General features: G+C 39.5%; 2 protein-coding genes across 3 annotated transcripts in view; both read right to left on the bottom strand.

Annotated features, from left to right (window-relative positions):
* The window catches only part of cdkl1 (cyclin-dependent kinase-like 1 (CDC2-related kinase)), a 27221-nt gene extending 16969 nt beyond the window's left edge, over positions 1 to 10252 (bottom strand). The window contains exons 1-2 of the mRNA XM_048599933.1: positions 10241 to 10252; positions 9821 to 10032 (exon numbers count right to left, since the gene is read on the bottom strand). Of these exons, the coding sequence (XP_048455890.1) occupies positions 9821 to 9988 (168 nt within the window). The 5' untranslated portion in view covers positions 9989 to 10032; positions 10241 to 10252. The remainder of the gene's footprint in view (positions 1 to 9820; positions 10033 to 10240) is intronic.
* A 6776-nt stretch (positions 10253 to 17028) lies between these two features.
* Positions 17029 to 23537, bottom strand: part of map4k5 (mitogen-activated protein kinase kinase kinase kinase 5) — a 77858-nt gene continuing 71349 nt past the window's right edge. For both annotated transcript variants that reach the window (XM_048599935.1, XM_048599934.1), the window contains 2 exons: positions 22182 to 22237; positions 17029 to 18479 (listed from right to left, as the gene is read on the bottom strand). In XM_048599935.1, the coding sequence (XP_048455892.1) occupies positions 18392 to 18479; positions 22182 to 22237 (144 nt within the window). In that variant the 3' untranslated portion in view covers positions 17029 to 18391. The remainder of the gene's footprint in view (positions 18480 to 22181; positions 22238 to 23537) is intronic.

The following is a 23537-nucleotide window of genomic DNA, read 5'->3' on the forward strand; positions in this document are numbered from 1 at the left end:
TTTCTGAAGAAGGGTCTAGACCCGAAATGTCAGCTTTCCTGCTCCTCTGATGCTGCTTGGCCTGCTGTGTTCATCCAGCTCTACACCTTGTTATCTCAGATTCTCCAGCATCGGCAGTTCCTACTATCTCTGTAAGAATAAAACATTGTTTCTTCCACAATAAAGGAAGTTACCCTTTCTCTCCTGTAACCATCAATACATACCAATAAAGAGGTGTTCCAGTAAACTTAGCTCTTTGAGCTCGTTTCAACAAATAGTGATGATGCACTTTATTCATGTTTAATTAATGTGAAATATCTACAAATGAAATTTAAATTTTGAAATATATCTTATGGCACCTCTGTGCTCTCAAGTCTTACATTAATGGCCATGGAGTTGGGCAGGAAAGTTGTGGCTATGAGGCAGAGCCTTACTGTCTGAGGATGAGACTTTTTTTTGTTTTTGTGGATGTTACTGACTGGGCCAGCATGTACAGTCTATCCCTAGTTGGCAGCGAACTGCCTTCTTGAACCATTGCAGTCTACACGCTGCAGGCAGACCCATAATGCCATTAGAGTGGGAGTTCTGATCCAGCGACAGTGAAGGAATGGCGATATTTTTCCAAGTCAGGATGGTGAGTGGGTTGGAAGGGAATTTGCTGGCGGTGGTGTTCCCAACTATCTACTGCCTTTGTCGTTCTGGATGGAAGTGGTGGTGGGTTTGGAAGATGCCCACCGGTAGCTGCAACATTGTCAGCTGATGGCGGGTTTCAACAACGGAAAAGAAAAACTTTCCTGCTGCATGAATGTATGTTTCTTACACATGTCACACAAACACTAAAATTTTAATTGTAATCCAAAGGAAACATGAACATGAGAATTGGAGTTGGCACACACTTTCAGTTATATCACTCGGAATGGCACACTGTTGACAAATTCTACCCCCCACACTCCTAACATTGATGTCAGTGAGGTACATAAAGGACAAAACTTGGATGATTTTTATTTTTATCCCAATCACAACTGAGCTCTTCATTTATCAGCTTTGTACAGATGCAAATATGAAGATCAGAACATTGTTACAGTTGAGAAATGCCCCCTGCCTCAGTTATTTAAAAATTTAAGTGGTTTCAAATGCTTTGTACATAGAAAGCAACAATCAGTAAGACTTAATTTGTTGCATGTTTCAAAATGCATAACTTAAAGCAGAGCATTTCATGTTTGAACAAATTATCACATGTTTATATTAGCTTGTAACTTTGTTGTTTACCTACTTTCTGAATATAGTAATACTGCACAATCTACAAATATCTAAAGCAAAACGTCATGCTTTGGCACTATATAGTTTGCGTTCAGCAACAGGGTTAGTTTGACACTCCCACAAATTTTTCATACATCTCAAACACACCATAAATAACTGATTTGTTGCAAGTTGTCGTATTTACTGCAAATGCCAACCCATTCTTAGCAACAGCAGCAGTAAGGAAAACAGATTATTGCTAGGTTCCAATATGTTGCTTTTAAAATTAGTTCTGGTCTTGTGTTTGTGTCCAGGTAATGAAACTGAGAAATGTCTAGTTTATCATATATCAGAACATTAAAAAAATTCATATTCATTTCATGAACAACAAAATTAATGTTTACATCACAATACCCACAGAATGCAACATTTAATACAATTGGCAGTTACTGACAAACACACACTACTTGGAAATCTACAATTTTTTCCTGGTCAACATCTATATGAATATGAACATGAAAATGAACATTATAACAAGTAATGCAGTACAAACAAGAAACATATTGCACCAAAACTATCTTTGCTAATACAAGTAAACTTTCCTGATCAATTTTTCACCCCTGGAAAAATGATACATGTGCTGTGTTCCTTTTAAAATCCTTCTAAAAGTACAAGGGTTTCTGAATTACCTAATCACTTTTAAGATGACTTTTAATCTAGAAAGATTTATCACAAACAATCCAATAGTGCGTGAAAAAGGGAGGACATTTTTGAGAAACAATGTTATTTAAAAGCTTTTGCAGACATTTGGCAATGGGGAAAATAGCATGAATTATTCAGAAATGCAAGGATATTCATATCAATGATACAGACAAAACCATTTATATTGTTAAAATGGGTCAGTGGGAAAAATGTTGATGGTATCACGTTATAAAGTAACAACAACCAATGCCAACAGAATGTTCAGTATGCAAGTAAATCCATAATTTATTGGTCTGGAGACACAAGACTGACACTCTAGAAAGCATTGGCAAAGACACACAGAATACTGTGTCCAACTGTGGTGTCCATTTATGAAAAGACATAGATACCGAAAAATCTTCAAAGAAGAGTAATAAAAACAATAATTTTAAACAATCCAGGAGAGGTTAAAGTGGATTTGTCAGGGAAAATAATAAATAAAGAAATAAGGTAAAGGGTCAAAAAGGGAAGAGTTGAGGATGAATGTTGGATGTGTCCTGAAGAAAGGTCACTGGACCCGAAACATTAACTCTGTTCCTCTCTCCGCAGATACTGCCAGAGAGTTTCTCCAGCAATTTCGCTTTTTGTTTCAGGAATAATCTCAGAGTTTCAACTTTTATCGATATAAACGACGATTGCTCTGATAGAACATAAGAATCAGGAGTAGGAGTAGGCCATCTGGCCCTTTGAGCCTGCTTCATCATTCAATAGGACTATGGCTGATCATTTTGTGGCCTCAGTTCCACTTACCCACCCTCTCACCATAACCTTTACTTCCTTTACTATTCAAAAAATCTTAGCTTTAAAAAACATTCAATGAGGAAGGCTCAACTACTGCACTGGGCAGCGAATTCCACAGATTCACAACCCTTTGGGTGAAGACGTTGCTCCTCAATTCAGTCCTAAATTTGGTCCCCCTAATTTTGGGGCTATGCCCTCTTGTTCTTGTTTCACCCACCAGTGGAAATAACCTCCCTGCTTCTATCTTATCTGTGCTCTTCATAATTTAATATATTTCTATAAGATTCACCCCCACCCCTCATTCTTCTAAATTCCAATAAATATAATCCCACTGCACTCAGTCTGTACTCATAAGTCAACCCTCTCAACTCTAGAATCAACCTTGTGAACCTCCTCAGCACCCCTTCCAATACATCCTTTCTCGAGTACGGAGACCAAAACTATATGCAGCACTCTATACTGCTGTAACATAACCTCCCTGCTTTTAAACTCAATCTCTCAGGCAATGAAGGACAAAATTCCATTTGCCTTAATTACCTTCTGTGATTCACGCACAAGGACACCCAAGTCCCTCTGCACAACAGCATGCTGCAATTTTTTACCGTTCAAATAATAGTACATTTTACTGATATTCCTACCAAAATGGTTGGCTTCACATTTATCAACATTGAATTCCATCTGTCAGATCTTTGTCCACTCATTTAAACTATCTATATCCCTCTGCAAACTTTCAGAGTCCTCTGCACATTTTGCTCTACCATTCATCTTAGTGTCATCCGCAAACTTCGACACATTATACATGGTCCCCAACTTCAAATCATCTATGTAAATTATAAACTATTGCAGCCCCACAACATCCCGGAGGCACACCACTGGTCACTACTCATCAACCAGAAAAGCACTCATTTATCCCCGCTTTTTGCTTCCTGTTAGTTAACCAATCCTCTTTCCATGCTAATACATTGCCCGTAACGCCATGCACCTGATGAACAGGTAATACTCACACATACAATATTATGCTCCATTGCTGTGAATCAACATAACAGCAAATCACGATCCAACTTTAAAAAAAAAAAATCACTAAGCAACCCCATAAGATAACTTCTACAAGTTAGTGATCTCAGAGACATAACTACAATGTACGAAATCTACAAGTACAAGGTATCTTGTATAAATACAACACACAAGTTTAAAAATATAATTTGCAGGATATTTTTTAAATATAGAATCCCTACAGTGTGGAAACAGGCCCTTTGGCCCAACAAGTCCACACCGATCCTCAGAGTATCCCATCCAGACCCATCCCCCTATAAACCCACCTAATCTACACATCCCTGAACATGAAGGGCAATTTAGCATGGCCAATCCACCTAGCCTGCACATCTTTGGACTGTGGAAGGAAACCGGAGCACCCGGAGGAAACCCACGCAGACACGGGGAGAATGTGCAAACTCCACACAGACAGTCACCTGAGGCTGGAATCGAACCCAGGTCCCTAGTGCTGTGAGGCAGCAGTGCTAACCACTGTGTCATCGTCCTGCCCTATAATCTTTGTTTACTTATCATATGTTTACTTATTACCCATCCATTGATGCCCTGAGAAGATGCTGCTCAGCTGCCATCTTAAAATGCTCCAGTTGAGAGCAGTTTGGCGCAATCTATTGGCCTCCACTTCAGAGAGCAGGTTGGCATGGCACTGCAGTGGCATATTAGCCAAAACAGGCAAGGACAGGGATTTTTCAAAAGATGTGTCATCCTCACGTACCACCCCACCAACCTCCGGATCCAACGCATCATCCTCCGACACTTCCGCCATCTGCAATCCGACCCCACCACCAAAGACATCTTTCCCTCCCCACTCTTATCTGCTTTCCGGAGGGACAACTCTCTCCGTGACTCCCTTGTCCGCTCCACACTCCCCTCCAGCTCCACCACACCCGGCACTTTTCCCTGTAACCGCAGGAAGTGCTACACCTGCCCCCACACCTTCTCCCTCACCCCCATCCCAGGCCCCAAGAAGACTTTCCACATCAAGCAGATGTTCACCTGCACATCTGCCAATCTGGTATACTGCATCCACTGTACCCGGTGTGGCTTCCTCTACATCGGGGACACCAAGCGGAGGCTCGGGGACCGCTTTGCAGAACACCTACGCTCGGTTCGCAATAAACAACTGCACCTCCCAGTCGCGAACCATTTCAACTCCCTCTCCCATTCCTCAGACGACATGTCCATCCTGGGCCTCCTGCAGTGCCACAACGATGCCACCCGAAGTTTGCAGGAACAGCAACTCATGTTCTGCTTGGGAACCCTGCAGCCCAATGGTATCAATGTGGATTTCACAAGTTTCAAAGTCTCCCCTCCCCCTACCGCATCCCAAAACCAGTCCAGCTCGTCCCTGCCTCCCTAACCTGTTCTTCCTCCCACCTATCACCTCCTCCCACCTCAAGCCGCACCTCCATCTCCTACTGACCAACCTCATGCCGCCCCCTTGACCTGTCCGTCCTCCCTGGACTGACCTATCCCCTTCCTAACTCCCTACCTACACTCACCTTTACTGGCTCCATCCCCGCCTCTTCGACCTGTTTGTTTCCTCTCCACCTATCCTCTCCTCTATCCCTCTTCTATCCACCTCCCACTCTCTCCCTATTTATTTCAGAACCCCCTTCCCCTCCCCCTTTTCTGATGAAGGGTCCAGGCCCAAAATGTCAGCCTCTCTGCTCCTATGATGCTGCTTGGCCTGCTGTGTTCATCCAGCCCTGCACCTTGTTGTCTCTCATTAGTGAACCAGATAGGTTTTTAAGTATAATAGAACAATCTCATGGTCAAGTTTACTGACCAGCTTTTTTACTTCCAGTTTGTTTGAACCAAAGTCAAATGGGATTTGAACTCAAATTCGATTGATTAGTCTCGATTTCTTGGTTCTTAAATGAGCCCCAGTGGTCAATCCTCTACACAAACTGGTGCTGTATTATTCAAAGGTTGAATGAGCTTTTTACCAGCAAGCACCAAATGACATTACTTTATAGCTATGCTTATTTGAAGAACTCTTCAATATGCTCATTTTCCAGTCTAATTTCAAAGCAAAGCGTTGCAGCTACCTTACATCTCGTTAAAAACCACACAACTTAAATTATCACTCATGCACAAGCTATTTTAGTCATGTTTTATTACATACTAAGCAACTTAATTTGCTACATTCAAAGCGAATAAAACAGAACATAATCCATGCTGTCTTTACTCTTCCTTACATCAGCACCTTCATCTTTGAGCAAAAGATGCAAAATCTGGATTTTCTCCTCAGCAAAGTCAGCAGAATGCTTCAATTAAGAATATTTCCAGAAATCCACCTTTCTCATACCCTCCACTCCTTTCCTAAATTAAAATCTTTGCTCAATCATCGCCAAAGTTATTGGGCAAATATTTATCAAGTCAATTTTTGGCAAAAGAAAGTGATGTTCTATGATTCTTAATGTAGGTGGTTTTGAAGAGACAATAATAAAAACACAAAAGGTTTGGACAGACTTGACAGGTCTGGCAGCATCTGTGGATAGAGAAGCAGCATTAACATTTCAACCCTTCTTTTGGACAAGTTTGAAATGTTCACTGTTTCTCTCAAAACAGATGCTGCCAGAACAGCTGAATTTCTCCAGCATTTTCTGTTTTATTTCAGATCTCAAGCATTGGAATCACTTTGCTTTTATTTGAAAAAGTAACTTTGGTGAACTAATAAACTCCTTGTGGTGCAGCAGGTTTGTGATGAACAATTGTAGCTGAGCTCCTGCCTATGCAAAGAGAAAGCAGATTAATAACTATTAGCCACTCTTGTACATTTCTAATAAGTCAGTTAAAAAGTTGTCACTTATAAATGGTTTAGCTACCTTTCCTCAATTGGTGTGTTTTGACCCAAAATAGGAAAACAAAATAATTAATATGTGATATAGGTAGAATATCAGAGAGTAAATTGGAATATAAACAGTTAATTGAGTCCACATGATTTCCATTCAAAATGCATTGAAATTGGCTTATTTGTTCACCTCTCAAGAGAAATAACATGCTAACTTTTTTTGATCCCTGTAGGTAATTCAGCCAACTTGATTCCTATTTCATTGCAATAAGCCAGGATTGAAATGCTCTCCGCAAGGAACAACTTGTAGTAGTACTATATGTTTGATCACTCCAGATGATCAAATATCATCATCTATTTTTGTGAATGAATAAGTTGACAGAACATCAGCTATTTTTTCCAGCAGTTTATGTTAAAAGTCCATGGCATATATGACAAAAATAAAAAAAAAACTTTAGCACCTCACATAATCAATGTCTCCCCTCCCACTTTTAATCTGCTCTCAAATCGAAACTCTGCTCAGTTCTGTTTCTGAACCAATTACTTAAATCTGAGAATCATCCCTTCAATTTTATCCAGTTTTTAAATTTTCATGAACATGATTGTATTGTGCGAGATGCACACGTACTCCTCTGGTAACTTTAGAAAATACACAATTGTCATAGCCAACCATCTGAATTGTTCTTGTAGAAGTGAAAAGGTCTAAAGAAACCAACCTTTCTTTGATATATCTGGCACAACAGCACTGTAGCTGTCAGTGTGTGGTAGTCATAAATAGCAAAAAACTGGTCAAAAAGTTGTCTCTGTAAAATGTGTGTTGCTGACATTTGCTAATTTATTTAAATGTGAAATATTGCCTTACTGGATAGTAATTCTGGCCTTAATAAATGATAACATACAGTAATTACCTTAAACTATTAAGGTGGGTGGTTATATTGTACATCTTCAACTTGAAATACTCAAACCAAATGCTTTTTTAAAAAAATCAGATTTAAGTTATTACAGTTTTTTTTTCTAAAATGTTATTCCAGACAATGAAGCATTGGGTGCTGTTGAGTTAACTAATATTGCCAAACCATGAAACAACCTTTATGCATGCAAACAAAGTCACATAGGGAGTGTTTCAATTTGCCTGTTACAGAGTAAACACTTTCCTTGGAGGGACAAATCCATTTACCCATGTACAGTATGCTTTGCAGAGTTGATTGAGCCAAATCCTAGGAATCTATATTTGCATAAAGTGACACGATATTAACCAGAACTGTGCAGTCTGACAGCACAGGACACTTCTAAATTTTCTACTTCTTGTTAAGCCAAAGCATCTCTCACATTAGGAATAATATTGGCTTGCATGGCTAGAGCCAAATTAAAAAGAATTCCTGCTCCAATGATTAATCCAATTGTCAAATATGCCCTGAAGTACAGTGAACCTCTCCTCATTATTGTCACCACGTAAGAAAACATTACCATGATTCTGAATGTAAGCATCATATCTAAAAATTAACTGTTTCTTTCTCTCTTACTCCCCACAGAGGCAGCCAGACCAGCTGGGTTTCTCCAGCACCTTTTGTTTTTACTTCAAACCCCACTGCTTGGGGGTTCTACCATTTGGCAGTGCAGTTTCAGCAGTTTCTCTGCAACACAATCATGGGTTCAATACAACAATCTCTGGATGACATGAGCATGGTCACATACTTGGCCTACCTGGTTTTCCCAGCAGCTATAACCCCCATTCTCAGTTTTCTAAGCAATGAGAGGAGATTCATCTCCCTCAGTACGATGTAGAATGCTGAAAGAATGGCAAGTCCCAAGCTTCCAAGTCTAGGGCTGTGTATCCAGATAACACGAAAGATTTCATAAAAAGAGGTATGCTTGAAATGTATCAATTTTCACTTTAAAAGTACTGAGTTGTATGTTAGCTTTCTTTTTTTTGCCACAAATCCCTGCTACTCTATTTAGTTCCGGAACTATCAAACCTATTCATTATTTGCGTGACTAGCCAATTACCTGGACACCAGAAATAGGTGTCAGCCTTGGCTCGAGTTCTTGGGTTCAAATCCCTTGGACTTGAGCTCATAATGCTGGCTGCTGCATATGTTTCACTTACCCTCTTTTAGATGAAAGTTTAAAAAGATCTGTTGGCATTATCCAAATAAGAGCAGGACCAGACTTCTGGCCAATACTTGCTCCCCATCTTAAAACATTTCTGTACAATTTGAAGAAGTTGGTGTGTACAAATTCATTATGACATTTCTGACAACACAACAGTGACTGGACTTGATGGCTAAAGCAGTGGAGGACATCGTCAAACCAGCAACATGGGGAATTTGCTGTGAAAGGCAGGTCAAAGGATTAGAATTGACACAAAGAGATACAAGGGCAAGTATGTGATCACACTCACTTCGTTTAGACATATCATCATTATGTGTTACAGCAAAGCAATGCCTTGCAACAGCCTGAAGAAAAGCAGAGAAATGCTACATGAGACGGTGGGACCGGTATGATTCACAAAATGCTCACAGTGGTAGCTATGAAGAAATGAACTTTGTTGAGAGGGGAATGGCCACAATCCATTCGTGGTGCTTTGTCAATCACTGCGTGAAACTAGCAGCAATATGATTTAATCTCAGAGACGACAGCTTTTCCTGTTTATTTGATTGGAAATGGTGTGCAGGGGATTGGCAGTAGATAATAGTGCAGACAGGGTGGGCCGAATGGCTTCCTCCTGCACAAGAGTAACTCGGTGATTCTGGCGCCCTTAGCAGCTTGCAGCGTTCCCTCGAGCGGCATCCGCACAAACCTCAACCGGAAAACAACAAGCTCCAGTTTCCCCGTCCCTCAGACAAGGCGATGGGTCCCAGCTGTCTATTATCCACTAAACCCGAGCTAAATACTTCATTCAGGTGATGAGGAAGCGAGATTGATTTCTCACCTGTACAATAAACCCTCAAAATTAAAAAAAAAATCACAATCCCGCGGATGCTGAAATCTGAAATGAGTACAGAGAAACTCATCAAGTCCCGGTAGCATTCGTGTACAAAGTTATTGTTTCTAGTCCAATGTGACTTCTTCAGGTCTGTATAAGATCAATCTACTCAGACTGTGCGGGCAATTCGTGGACTCAAATAAAAACAAGTGTCCAACGCTAAATAATGGCACGTTGTCACTACCTCAACACAGGAATAAAAAACACACAAACGCCCCGAGCCCAATGTGGTGCTAAGATTGTGTACTTAAGAGAAAGGGGAAAGTTTCCAGCACTGACTGAATTACCTTCAGCATCCGGATCTCTCGGAGTGCAATCTTCTTAATAACCGGATCGTCCTCAGACTCCACAAACTTTTTAATCGCCACGATCTGGCCGGTGTCTTTGTTCCTGCACTTGAAGACCACGCCGTAAGAGCCCTCGCCGATTTTGGCGATCTTTTCGTATTTCTCCATGCCGCCGGACCTGTCCCTTTCACCCGAAGCTCGACACGTCCAGGCTGTAAAAATGGCGCGGCGGGACCCGAGTGAGAGACAGACAGACAGAGAGAAGGCTGCACTCCCCTGGAGCCACCGCTAAGTGCCGGCTCTCAATCAGCGGGAAATCGCGAAGGGAACCCCGTCCTCCCCCAGTGTATCGCCGCCACTTTACTCGGGGAAGTCTCTCGCACACAATAAGCGGCTGCAGCGTGTGAACAACAAACTCACCGTCTCCACTCGGGGGGGGGGGGGGGGGGGGGTGGAGCGGGGGTGGAGCCTTCCCACCTTCAGAAGAACCTTACAATAAGGTGCTCAGCCCCACCCCGACACACTCATTTTATTCATTTCAGTGTCTGTGTACTTTTTTTCCCCCCCCCTGATGAACATTCAGAGATACGCATCCGAACAAACAGCTCGCAAACGGCAAAATCAGCCCGAAGCGGGGGGGATGGTGGACAGGGCAGAGGGTTCTCCAGAGTTTGGACATAGGCGTAATGGGCCGAATAGCCTCGCGTCATTAAAAAACAGAAAATACCGAACATGCTCGGCAGATCAGACAGCTTCAGTGGTCGTTAGCCACTGCTTTCAGGGGAGGGTTTAAAAAGCAAATCCCCAATTTACCCCAAAATTGGAGATATTTTGAACGACAGGCTTGGCCTCAAGCTAACTGATCTATGAGTTCAGATGCTAACACTGTTCTAACAGCTGGTGCCTAGCCTGTTGAGTTTTCCCACTTCCAGTTCTTATCTCTATTATTAAAGATTTGGTAACTCAATCACAATAGAATTAGAGACAACACAGATTTATGAAAACGAAAATGGGTACTTGTTCGTTTTGAGATTAGAACTACAAAAGGTTCGTAAGAAGGAGAAATTAACACAATGCTGGTGCTGCCAGACCTGCTGAGTTTCCGCTGCATTCTTTGTGCTTGTTTCAGATTTCCAGCATCTGCAATATTTTACTTTTATGCACGAGGAATCAGATGTTAAAATTGGATTTTCAAAAATCATTTGATGAGGTGCACACAGGATATTATACGAAGGATCTAACAGAAAGTGAAATGTCAAATGATTTGGAATTCTCAACCCGAGAGCTGTGGATACTCAATCATATAAACGAACATATGACCTACATGCAGGACCACGCAATTCAGCCTCTCGAGCCCACTCCACCATTTAGTACAACCAAAGCGGATCTCATCTTGGCCTTAACTCCACTTTCCTGCCCACTCTCCATAACCCTTCAATGATTAGTAATTAAATATCTATCTTCTCCTTAAATTTATGTCCTGGCAGCTGGGGTAGTTGATTCTGCAGTTCATGACCCTTTGAGAGAAATAATTTCTCCTTATTTTAAATCTGCTACCTTTTATCCTAAAACGATGAACTTTCATTCCAGATTGCCCAATATGAAGAAACACCCTCTTCACAGCTACTTTGTCAATGCCCTCTAGCACCTTGTTTACCTCAATTATATAGTCCTATTGACTTAGACTCCTTACAATGTGGAATTAGGCCCTTCGGCCCAACAAGTCCACACCGATTCTCACAGCATCCCGCCCAGACCCATCCCCCCATAACCCACCTAATCTACACATCTTCCTATCGTCTCTCGTTCTTCTAAAGTGTAAAGAACGCTTAAACTGCTTAACCTCCCTTCATAACGCAAACCCTTTTACCTTTGAAACAATCCCGTGAACGTCCCCTAACTTGCTTCCAATATCTCCACAAGCAAGGAATCGAAAACTATACGTAGTATTTCGGGTGCTGTAGTACATTCAAAACAGAAATTGACATTTTTAGGTACTAAAAGAAATAAGGAAGTTGTGAAAATAGAGAGGAAGGGGGAATTGAGCTATAAGATTGATGATCGTATTGAACAATCTACTTGTATTTTTTTATTTCTAACGTGCGGAGACGGTAGCAGGAAAGAAGACAGAATTGCTATTAAAGGCACTGAAAATCTGGTGAAAAGAGGAATTTCCTAAAAAAAATTCTCTTTTAAGAGACCACGGTCTTTCCTCCGCCCCCCAATCCCTCTTTCTGAACTTAGCAACGGTCATTTGGTAAGGATGATGAAAGAAGTCACAACCAATGTCACCATTTGATGCTGGATCCCATGAACTTCCTTTTCGGTATTTTCTGAAACCTGGCTTACGGAATTTGAACTTTTTAGGATCGATCTCTTAACAAATTTAATGTTGTACATAATCTTGAAAAATACGATGCTATGAAAATGCAAGAAAAGTCGCACACTACTTTAAAAACATCTTAGGTGCCAATAGGACATCAAATGTGATTTTTTTTTCTTGCACAAGTAGCATACTAAGCAAACACATACTTGCCGATAGCGCACAATCCGGGACAGCCAGCTGGTCACCGCTTTGCCCGAGAGTCAGCAAGAGCGAGAAATAGCCATAGAAAGATTAAAATTATGAAATCTCTGCCATCACGCAATCTCAATATTTGAAAAGAGACAGTTCATGTTTCTAGACTGTAAACTTTCATCAGAACTAGGAACGGTTAGAAATGTAACAAGACTTTGAAAACTGAAAAGGGAAAAAGGCTGTGAGAACAAAAGGGAAGGTCTACGACAGAGATGAGGTCTGAAGAAATTACCTAGGGATGACGATATGTCCTGTCAGAGGTGGTGGCACAATGGTATACCAGTCAGGAGGGTGTTGCTCTGGGAATCCTCAACATTGACTTCAGACCCCATGAACTCTCACGGCTTCAGGTTAAGCATGGGCAAGGAAACCTCCTGCTGATTACCATATACCATCTTCCACAGCTAATGAATCAGTACTCCTCACTGTTGAGCAACACTTAAGAGGAAGCACTGAGGATAGCAAGGGCACAAAATGTATTCTGGGTAGGGGATTTCAATGTCCACCACCAAGAGTGGCTCAGCAGCAGTTCTATTGATTGAACTGGTCGGGTTCTAAAGGACATAGCTGCTAGACTAGATCTGCGGCAGATGGTGATGGAACCAACAAGAGGGAAACACATGCTTGAACTCATCCTTACTAATTTGCCAGCTGCAGTTGCATCTGTCCATGACAGTATTGGTAAGAGAGTGACCATTGCACAGTCCTGGTGGAGCCTTCACATTGGAAATAACTTCCACCGTGTTGTGTGGCACTATCACCATGCAAAATGTGTACAGACTTCATACAGATCTAGCAACTCAAGACTGGGCATCCATGAGGCGCTGTGGGTCATCAACAGCAGCACAATCTGTAACCTCATTGTCCAGCATATCCTCCACTCAACCATTACAGTCAAGCCAGGGCATTAACCCTGGTTCAATGGAGAGTGCAGGAGGGCATGCCAGGAGCAGCATCAGGCATACCTGAAGATGAGGTATCAACCTGGTGAAGCTACCAAACAGGACTACTTGCACACCAAATAGCGAAAGCAGCAAGTGATTGACAGAGCTAAGCAATCGCACAACCAACGGATCAGATCTAAGCTCTGCTGTCCTGCCACATCCAGTCATGAATGGTGGCGGTCAATTAAACAACTCACTGGAGGGAGGAGGCTCCACAAATATTCCCATCCTCAATGATGGAAGAGCCCAGCACATCAGTGCAAAAGATAAGGCTGAAGCATTCGCAGCAATCTTCAGCCAGAAGTGTTGAGTGGATAATCCATCTCGGCCTCCTCCAGTGGTCTCCAGCATTACAGATACCAGTCTTCAGCCAATTCGGTTCACTCCACGTGATATCAAGAAACAGTTGGAAACACTAGATTCTGCAAAGGCTACGGGCCCCAAACAACATTCCAACAACTGTATTGAAGACGTGCTCCAGAACTTGCCGCTCCCCTAGCCAAGCTGTTCCAGTACAGTTACAATACTGGTATCTACCCGACAATGTGAAAAATTGCCCAGGTAAGTCCTATACACAAAAAGCAGGACAAATCCAACCAGCCAAATACCGCACTATCAGTCTACTCTCAATCATCAGTAAAGTGATGGAAGGCGTCATCAATAGTGCAGCACCCACTCAGAAATAACCTGCTCAGTGACGCCCAGTTTGGGTTCCGCCAGGGCCAATCAGCTCTTGACCTCATTACAGTCTTGGTCCAAACATGGACAAAAGAGCTGAATTCCAGAGGTGAGGTCAGAGTGACAGACCTTGATATCAAGGCTGCATTTGACAGAGTGTGGCATCAAGAAGCCCTAGCAAAACAGGAATCAATGGGTATCAGGGGCAAACTCTGCAGTGGTTTGAGTCATTCCTGACACATAGGAAGATGGTCATGGTCAAATCATCTCAGCTCCAGGACATCACTGCAGGTTAGTGTCCTAAGCCCAACCATCTTCAGCTGCTTCATCAATGACCTTCCCTCCATCATAAAGGTCAGAAGTGGGGATGTTCGCCGATGACTGCACCATATTCAGCACCATTCATGACTCCTCAGATACTGAAGCTGTTTATGTTCAAATGCAAGATCTGGACAATATCCAGGCTTGAGCTGACAAGTGGCAAGTGACATTCACACCACACAAATGTCAGGCTATGACCATCACCAATAAGAGACAATCTAACCACCGTCCCTTGACATTCAATGGTGTTAACATCACTGAATCACCCACCGTGAACATCCTGGGTGTTATCATTGACCAGAAACTCAACTGGAATTACCACATAAACACTGGCTACAAAAGCGGGCCAGAAGCTAGGAACACTGCGGCGAGTAACTCACCTCCTAACTCCTCAAAGCCTGTCCGCCATCTACAAGGCACAAGTCAGGAGTGTGATGGAATATTCCCCGCTTGCCTGGATGAGTGCAGCCTCAACAATACTCAAGAAGCTTGACACCATCCAGGACAAAGCAGCCCGCTTGATTGGCACTACATCCACAAGCATTCACTCCTTCCACCACTAACGCTCAGAAGCAGCAGTGTGTACTATCTACAAAATGCACTGCTGAAATTCACCAAAGATCCTCATACAGCACCTTCCAAACCCACAAACATTTCCATCTGAAAGGACAAGGGCATCAGGCAGATGGGAACACCACCACCTCCAAGTTACCCTCCAAGCCACTCACCATCCCGACTTGGAAATATATCGCCGTTCCTTCATTGTCACTGGTTCAAAACCCTGGAATTCCCTCCCTAATAGAATTGTGGGTCAACCCACAGGAGGACTTCAGCAGTACAAGAAGGTAGCTCACCACCACCTTCTCAAGGGCAACTAGGGATGGGCAAGAAATGCTGGCCAGCCAGCAATGCCCACATCCCACAAATGAATAGAAACAAAAAAAGCTTTATGCTGACCTTGAAATTCTTATAGAGTGGAGGTTAATGGTGATGAAACTTAGGCTTTTACTAAAGAAAGATAGACCGGCTCAAAGAGATCAAAGTCAGAATTATGAATAAAGGCAACGGTGAGACTAGTTTGCAGATATGTCTTCAAATCCTGCAGACAAATCTTCTCAAACTTTTAAGGGTGAGATTATTAGAAGGGACAAAGTCAAAGGAAAGGGCAAAGATCCAAAGGGCTGTTGGTATCCAACAAAGTTAAGCTTACAATCACTCAGAACTGAAAGGCAAAGTTTTTTGCTGAATGAGCGATAACTTTCATCAGTCCACAAATGTAACCCAAAGCTTCCAGTTGCTGGTCATTGAATTTCTTGGCCTCTTGCTGTATTCCCATAAAGCTCCACACAAGCTCAAGGAACAGCAACTTATTCTCCTGAATGGGCACTTTACGACCTTCTGGAATTAAAACTGAGTTAACACTTTTAGTTGTAATTTGTGCCCCACTTTGTGTTTTGTTTTCTTTCCTCATTCCTCTGACCATTCCTCTTCGTTTTAGGATAGGAGCTTCTTTAGATCCTGCCTTCAGGCCTCCTCTGGACACATCTTTTACTTTCTGTCCCATTTCCATTTCTTTCAGCCTTGCATAATTAAACTTTTTTCTCATTTCATCTACTGTCTCCCCAAGTGAACAGAAAAATTTCCCTTCAATTTTTTTCCCCTCTAGTCTTTTTCTTTCAAACAATCAAAACCCATCACATTTCTCACTTTTCAGACAGCCACTTTGTAAACTGCTTTTCTCCTCATAGATACTGCTGAGTATTTCCAGCAATGTTTTATTTCAGAATTCCAACATCTGTGGTTTTCTTGGCAGAAATCAATAAATTCAACCTTTTCAGGTATGTCTGACATGTAAATTTGATCCACCCAGCAGACAATTTCTACACAAGTGGTCCAAATATACACACTCCTCCAAAATGGGTGATGGCTGATGGGTACTTACACGCAGCAGTAGGTACGTAAGTACTGTGAACTTTTCTCCATTTCTAACTTTCTAGGTTATTTAAACAAGGTATACTCATAGCACTCAAACAGGGCGAGATGGAAAACCAGGAATTTGAATTACATCTATTTTGCCTCTATTTCTAAGCTGATAGCAGTAACAAATTGTGTTGTAATAATATTGAACATCTGAAAAATGACAAATTTATAAATATTTGATGCAAATTCTGATAAGAATCAATCTTTAAAAATGGCCATTGTTGTCATTGTATTGTATATTGAGGCATTTAACAAAGTAGCTCCTTGCTACTGCTCAAGAAGAATAATTACATGCTAAACAGATCTCTTTCATTTCACCAAGGAAGCTCAACATTTACAGATGGTATACTTCAGGAGGCATGTATATTTCTTAAACAACTGTTTTCAGGAACAAGTATATAATGTGATACTTTCATGACACTTATCAGTTTGCTGTTTACATGACTTGCTATACTTCATTGTGAATGCAGAAACTGTAAGCAAACGTTTTGTAAACCAATTTCAAAAAATACTGATTAATCGCTAATTTTAAACAAGGCTAGCATAGAGGTCCGTTAACGAAATACACAAAATTTGCACCCAGCTCAAACAAATGGGTAGGATAAAGACTTATAAATTTAAATCCAAGCACTCCCTTCAGAATGGGATTATTTTCTATTGCAAGTTATAAAATAGCTCTTATGCACAAAGCAATTATAATAGATAAATTTGAACCCATGCATTGAATATTTTATTTTACATTATTTACAGGTACATATTACAGAGCTACAATTAATTCAAGTTTTTTGCTACAATTAGTGTTTATTCCACTGAATTAGATTCTTTAATATGTATGACTAATTTTAAGGATGTGAATAAAATTTGCTGAAAGATCTTCAAAATAAAGTGGAGGCACAGAAACCAGCCATTCATAGGTTGAGGTAGAAACTGAAAATGACAACTTTAAAACTTTCACTGCTTATAATCATAAATCATACTCCAACTCCAAAAGGTGAAAGAATAAATGGTGAAATGGGATGATTTTCCAAATCATTTGAGCCAGAAGATTGTTTATATCAAAAAATTAAAATTATGTTTGAAAAATTTACATGTTTTATTACTTTTTATAAACTATGACTGCATGTTTATAAAAGACACCTTTGCTATGCACTGTATGTGAAAAGATTAAAATATGAAAAAATCTGCTGTGGCACCTAAACAGATAAGCTTTACAAATTAAAAGTGGGACAGAAAGTGCTTAAATGGTGTTGTTGTACAAAGACAGTATAGGAGTTTAAGGTCTAAATTATACACTACAATATGCTTACGCATACAAACAGCTTATAAAAGGAACATTTTTCTCCCTTTCAGCCCCAAGCTTCAATAACATAAATGGAACTAAATGGCATCATTACCTATCTTTTCCCATAAGTATCTAATCTTTCTTACAATTGGCAGATTAATAAATAAAGCTTTTAAATATTCAATTTAACACTATACTATGACAGATTTCAAGCTGTACAGTCTTGCAGTGGGTGCATTAAAAATCCTATAAAACTGTTGCAATATTAAGCAAGGGAAGATTTCCAAAGGAATAGAGTTAGTACTCAAAGTAGATTCAGACAATATACAACACAGAACATTATGAAGCACCAAATTTTGCTGCGAAATATTTATAAAATAGAAGGTTTAAGAAGATAGTTATGAGAAAGTGTGGCACTTTAAGAACACTGCAGCATATTTTCATTTTGAATTACTGTGCTTTTATAATTAGAAATTGGATCTTTATAGGTTTCAAAATTCAGTTAATCATAGCTCTTATGAAGCAAATTTGACATGACAGATCAACCACACAGTGGCTGAATATTTTAATAAAGTCACATCCAACTACCAAATTTACTTCTTTGCTGAGAAAATCTACCTCATGATAGAATCAAATATAAAAGTACACCAAAAACAAGGCTACTGTAGTCACATCCGGACTTCTGTTTTGTTTTTTGTTTCCCTCACTAAATCTTCATTGTTGGAAGCAGTTGTGGTGTTTGTCCTGTTTCAAGCAACAATCATCGTGATTAAGTTTCTTAGTGTTGCTTAGTAACTATTTTCGTGGCCAGCTAGGATGTAGAGATTGCTGTGGGCTGTAGGATTGTCCGTTGGTCGACTTTCTAGCACTACAACCCTGCAATAAAAGTAAACCATATAGTTAGGCTTTGTATTTTTCAATAAAATCCAAATATATTTACAAAACATGATTGCTGGAATCAATATTGTTCAGACAATTTTCTTTCAAAAGAAGTTAATCTGTGGTGCAGCAAGAAAAATGGACTTTAAAAAAAAGTGTGCCACAACTTGCAGGAGTTTATGTGCAACCCTTTCCTACCCTCTCACCTTCCTCCAAGGGAATGTATCAGGTTGGAATTTATCATAGAATACATTTCACTGAGTCTAACTATATTAGAGCCATTTTGGGTTTCAAGGTTTACCATTAGATATTCCTGCATCTCACACTCTTTAAAGGGGCAGGTAGATTTGTTCACAATACCAAAGCAATCATTTGATGAAATATGCAATAACAGCATATTTACCATTAGGTATACCTGCATCTCACTATATTTAAGGGGCAGATATCCTCTATGCCGTAAGTAGTATTTAACTGGTGTAAATTATTGCTATGAATCAGTTGTTCTTTTCATGTGGACAGGCTCAACAGAATTATAATTATGTTTGAAAATGTTTGTAAATAACAGCATTATTTTTTGGTTGAACTTCCTTTCAGGAGCACTTGACCTACTGGTATGCTAAGCAATATGGCCTCTAAGTGACAAATATTATGCAAAGCACAAAAACTAACATTCTTAAAAAATGCAACTTTTCCAGAGGGCTATGTTGGAATTTGGAATTTACAAAAGTCAATTAATCCTTTTGCCCATTTTCACTCATGTTCTGAATTGATTCAAGTGATAACCCTTGTGGTGTTTATATTTTATTCAGTTTAAGCAGAACTTCAGCAGCAGTATCAAGGCACAGCAGTATTATTACCGTTTTGCCTTGGGTCAAAAGCACACAATCTCCAAGTGTATTATCACTGGTCATGTCTCTTATGGAGTAATAGGCAAACTACCTGGAAAAAGGTGCTCTACTCTGCATGCAGCCAGGTTGATTCATTCCAAAGAAAGAAAAATATTTCATTTTCCAACACAGACATCTTTCAACTCTTTAGCAAAAATTCAGTTACAAAAAGAGCAGCAGCAATATATGAAGTGGTTTTCAAATGGAAACTGAGCATATAATTAAGAGGGGAAATTTTCAAGACACTGGTCAAAGAGCAAGAAAATGGAACAAACTGGACAGCAGTTTCAAAGACACACCATTGCACAATTTGATGAGTCTCACTCTCCTGTGGTTTTGCACCTCAAATACAGGGGAGTACAAGATCACATTCCAAATTATGAAGGGTAGATACAGTTTAAACATTTAAATATGCTTAAAATTTGAAACCTCATAAGGAATAGAGACCACATGGTTAATCTTTGCTTTGTCAGTTAATATAATATTCCCATCAAGTTACAAACATTTTCAAACAATTATAATTCTACGGAGCCTGTTCATATGAAAAGAACAACTGATTTATGGCAATAATTTACACCAGTCAAATACTTCTTATAGTGTAAAGGATATCTGCCCCTTAAATATAGTGAGATGCAGGAATACCTAATGGCAAACTTTCCAAATACAACATAGCTCTAACATAGTGTAAAGGAACATTCTACTTATTTCAGAAACTCAGCTCAAATCAATTTAGCTAAATGAGGTGTCTGACTGGAAAATATGTAGCTAAAATGTATTAATCTACCATACTTGAAATGTTAAATTCTAAAATTTATATGAAATGTAATGTATTTATTATCCCCCATTTTGCCAGATATGCATGAAAGTGGGCACACAATGTAATTTATGGAACAGTACATCAGTGATAAACCATCATGTCTGACAGCAAGACAGCAGATTAGGTAGACTTGAGCTATAATCAACATCTACAAATGTCTGGCTGTGTAGAAACATTGGGAGAAGCCCAGTTCTTGTAGGCCTAGACAGAGTCAAAGCACAAAGGTTCCCTAAGCAGAGTCAAAACAACATAAAATTAACCAACAGTTTTAGACTTGAGAATTTTTGAACTATGGATAGGACGCTACTAAATATCATCTCACACAAGTTATTCATTTTGTTCAAAGTTACCAAAACATTTGCTTTCATTTACCAAATTGAGATTAATCTGCAAAAGCTATCCCAGAAATAGAACATTAAGGGGAGGGTGCAAAGGAGATTTACAAACATGTTGCTTCACTGGAGAGTTTCAGTTATGAAGAGAGATTGGACAGACTAATATCATTTTCCTTAAAGCAAAGATTGAGAGGGAACATGATTGAGAGATATAAAATTATGAGGGGCCAGGTGAGATAGACAAGAATAAAGTTTTTCTCTTGATGGAGGTATCAATGACTGGGCACATAAATTTAAGGTAAGGGCTGGAAGGTTTAGAAACAGTGTGAGGAAAAATATTTTCACCCAAGACAGTGGTGGAAATTTGAAACTCACTGTCTGTAAGGGTGGCAGAGATAAAAATCCTCATAACATTTAAGAAGCATTTAGACATGCACTTGTGATGCCAAGGCATGCAAGGCTATGGGCAGAGTGTTGGAACATGGAATTAGAATAGTTTGATGGCTGTTTTTGACAACAATGGACTGAAGGGCCTTTTTCTGTGTTGTCAATCTCGATGACTCCATTAATATGTAAGCAAAATAGTTTTACTGAACTCAAGATAGCAGGCATTTAACTTGAAGATTTATAGCGAGAGGTGTAAGTGAACTTGTAAATCATGCAAACTAGATACTGCACTAGTTTCTAGGCTAGCACCTTGAATGACTTTCTAGTAGTAGATTATATATTTTATTCTGCACTATGTATTTTATCCACTTTGCATTCCTTTTATGAAGAATGCAGTCGTTCCAAATCAAGGAGAATGCAGAGGGGCTGCGAGCAGCGTTCATATAAAATTGCAGTTGCGTGTGGCCAGTTCATTCAATAAGCGGTATCTTTAGTTTTTTTATGTGGCTACTTGCAAACACATGTTTAACATGCAACAAGGCCTGTGCCATACCTTCCAAGGAACTGCACACGTGCAACTTTAAGGGAACAGTGATGTCGAACAAGCACTACGACTGTGTTTTATGACAACTACTATTTGCACAAGTTACGTTTCCATGTTGACTGTTCTGCAGCTGAAAATTGCAAGAACTTGAAAAACTCAAACAAAGGCATGGACAAAGATGTTTGAATTTACAGAATAAATTAAATTGCAACATTGTTATGAGTATTCCCAATTTGCTATTTTTTTAAAAAAACTGACTGAAAACAACAATTACATTTCAGGATTGTTCAAAAAATGAAGTATTACAGAGATGCATGTATTTCCCTATGCATTCTTCATAAACAAAACAACTATCTTGATTGCTGGTGATAGTTTGAGATATAATAAACTTGCAGGTAGTTATTATTCCACATCTAAAAATAATGGGATGAAATTAAATGTTTTTCACGTTAGCTACTTCTTGGGTAAAGCAAAAAAAGTACACAAACTGTATTATCAAACTTGGATTTGGAAAAGCTGTCAGTAATTAGTGGATCTTCAGAGGTCGTGTTCATAGACAACAGTGAAATGCAGAAGGAGAATATTGCATGCTGCACCTATCTCTTTGGATATCTAGAATCGAAATATTTAACCTAATTGCCAGAGGATACAAAGACTGTGATACATACAATAACTTATCTGAACAGATATAATACCTTTAATTAGCTGAGTAAATAAGCTTCTCCTTACCTATCAGATCCTAAGAGGTGAAAGACTCTGCTTTTATCAGATATTTCCTGGGTAACCTGATTTGAAACATTCAGCAATTAATTAATCAAATTTCTAAATTTTAAACATTTAAAATAATCCTCGAAATGGTTTTAAAACAAATGCAATGTAAAGTACGCACAGAGTGCATTGAAATACACAAGGAGCTGCAAAGCATCAGGGAGGATTTATCATTCAAGTTTGCTCAGAGACCTATATTTTTATTTTTGCAGATTCCATGCAAAATTGTAGTACTTTATACAACAAATTGCACAAAATATTATTAAAAAAGTGTAGAAACCTGCAGTATTGTTTAACTGCATGAAATAATATGCTTAATCCCAAGATGTGTAACATTGTTTCTCAATGTCAGCTAGTTGCTATTGTTCTGTTCAGTTATGCTACAGTAGTTCCAAATATGTCATTTTCTTTCAGAGATGCTGGATTTTATTTTAGATGTACTGGATTACTAAGTTTGGTGCAGTTCAATAGTGCAAAATGTAATTAATTTTTAATTTTAAACTGTTATATTCCAGAGATTCTGAAAATTGTTTTGGTGCATTAAGAAATACCAACACCCACCATTCTAGTTCACACATTTTGAATAAAAAGACTGGTTATCATCCATTGATCTGTAACTTAACTCAGAATACTGTCCAAAAAAGGTCAAGGGTAAATTAGCGATCAAAATCAAATTTTGGTTGAAAAATATAGCAATATAGCAATTCTAAAGCCAGAGTAGGAGATTTAAGTATAGCTCAACCCATTTCCAACATTATTACATTTTGAAGTACAAACTGCACACAACTTATTCTAATTTGAATCTTAATGGAATCTAGGACAATAACTTTTTGGATCTGATAACACAATTCAATGATTTATCATCAAATGAATACCGGGTCCACTGCATACTCTGCTAATATCTCAAATGCCAGTTCAATAAAAGCAGTTATACTATAGGCCATTTACAAACAATCTACCGCTCCCCGAATCAGATACTAACATTGTATTTGTTGTTACCAAGGTGCTTGTTGATTGTTTACATTTCATCACTTCATTTGTGTACACAACTAACAATGCTTTATTAAAATCCTTTGGTGTTGACTAATCCTACTTGGAAAAGGCTTGCTGTACATGAGTAAATCATTTCATAATTTCCATAAGCTCCAAACTAAGATCAGAATCTATCCTTTCAGAACACATACTCCCAGATAACTAATGAGAAAGCACTGACAAAAGCTGCCATATTACTCAAACAAATAACTTGGAAAAGAATGGAAAATATATGCACAAGGACAGTATTTGGCTTGGAGATAGTAGGAACTGCAGATGCTGGAG

This window comes from Rhincodon typus, chromosome 8, assembly GCF_021869965.1.
Source record: "Rhincodon typus isolate 14 chromosome 8, sRhiTyp1.1, whole genome shotgun sequence".
Lineage (NCBI taxonomy): Eukaryota > Metazoa > Chordata > Chondrichthyes > Orectolobiformes > Rhincodontidae > Rhincodon > Rhincodon typus.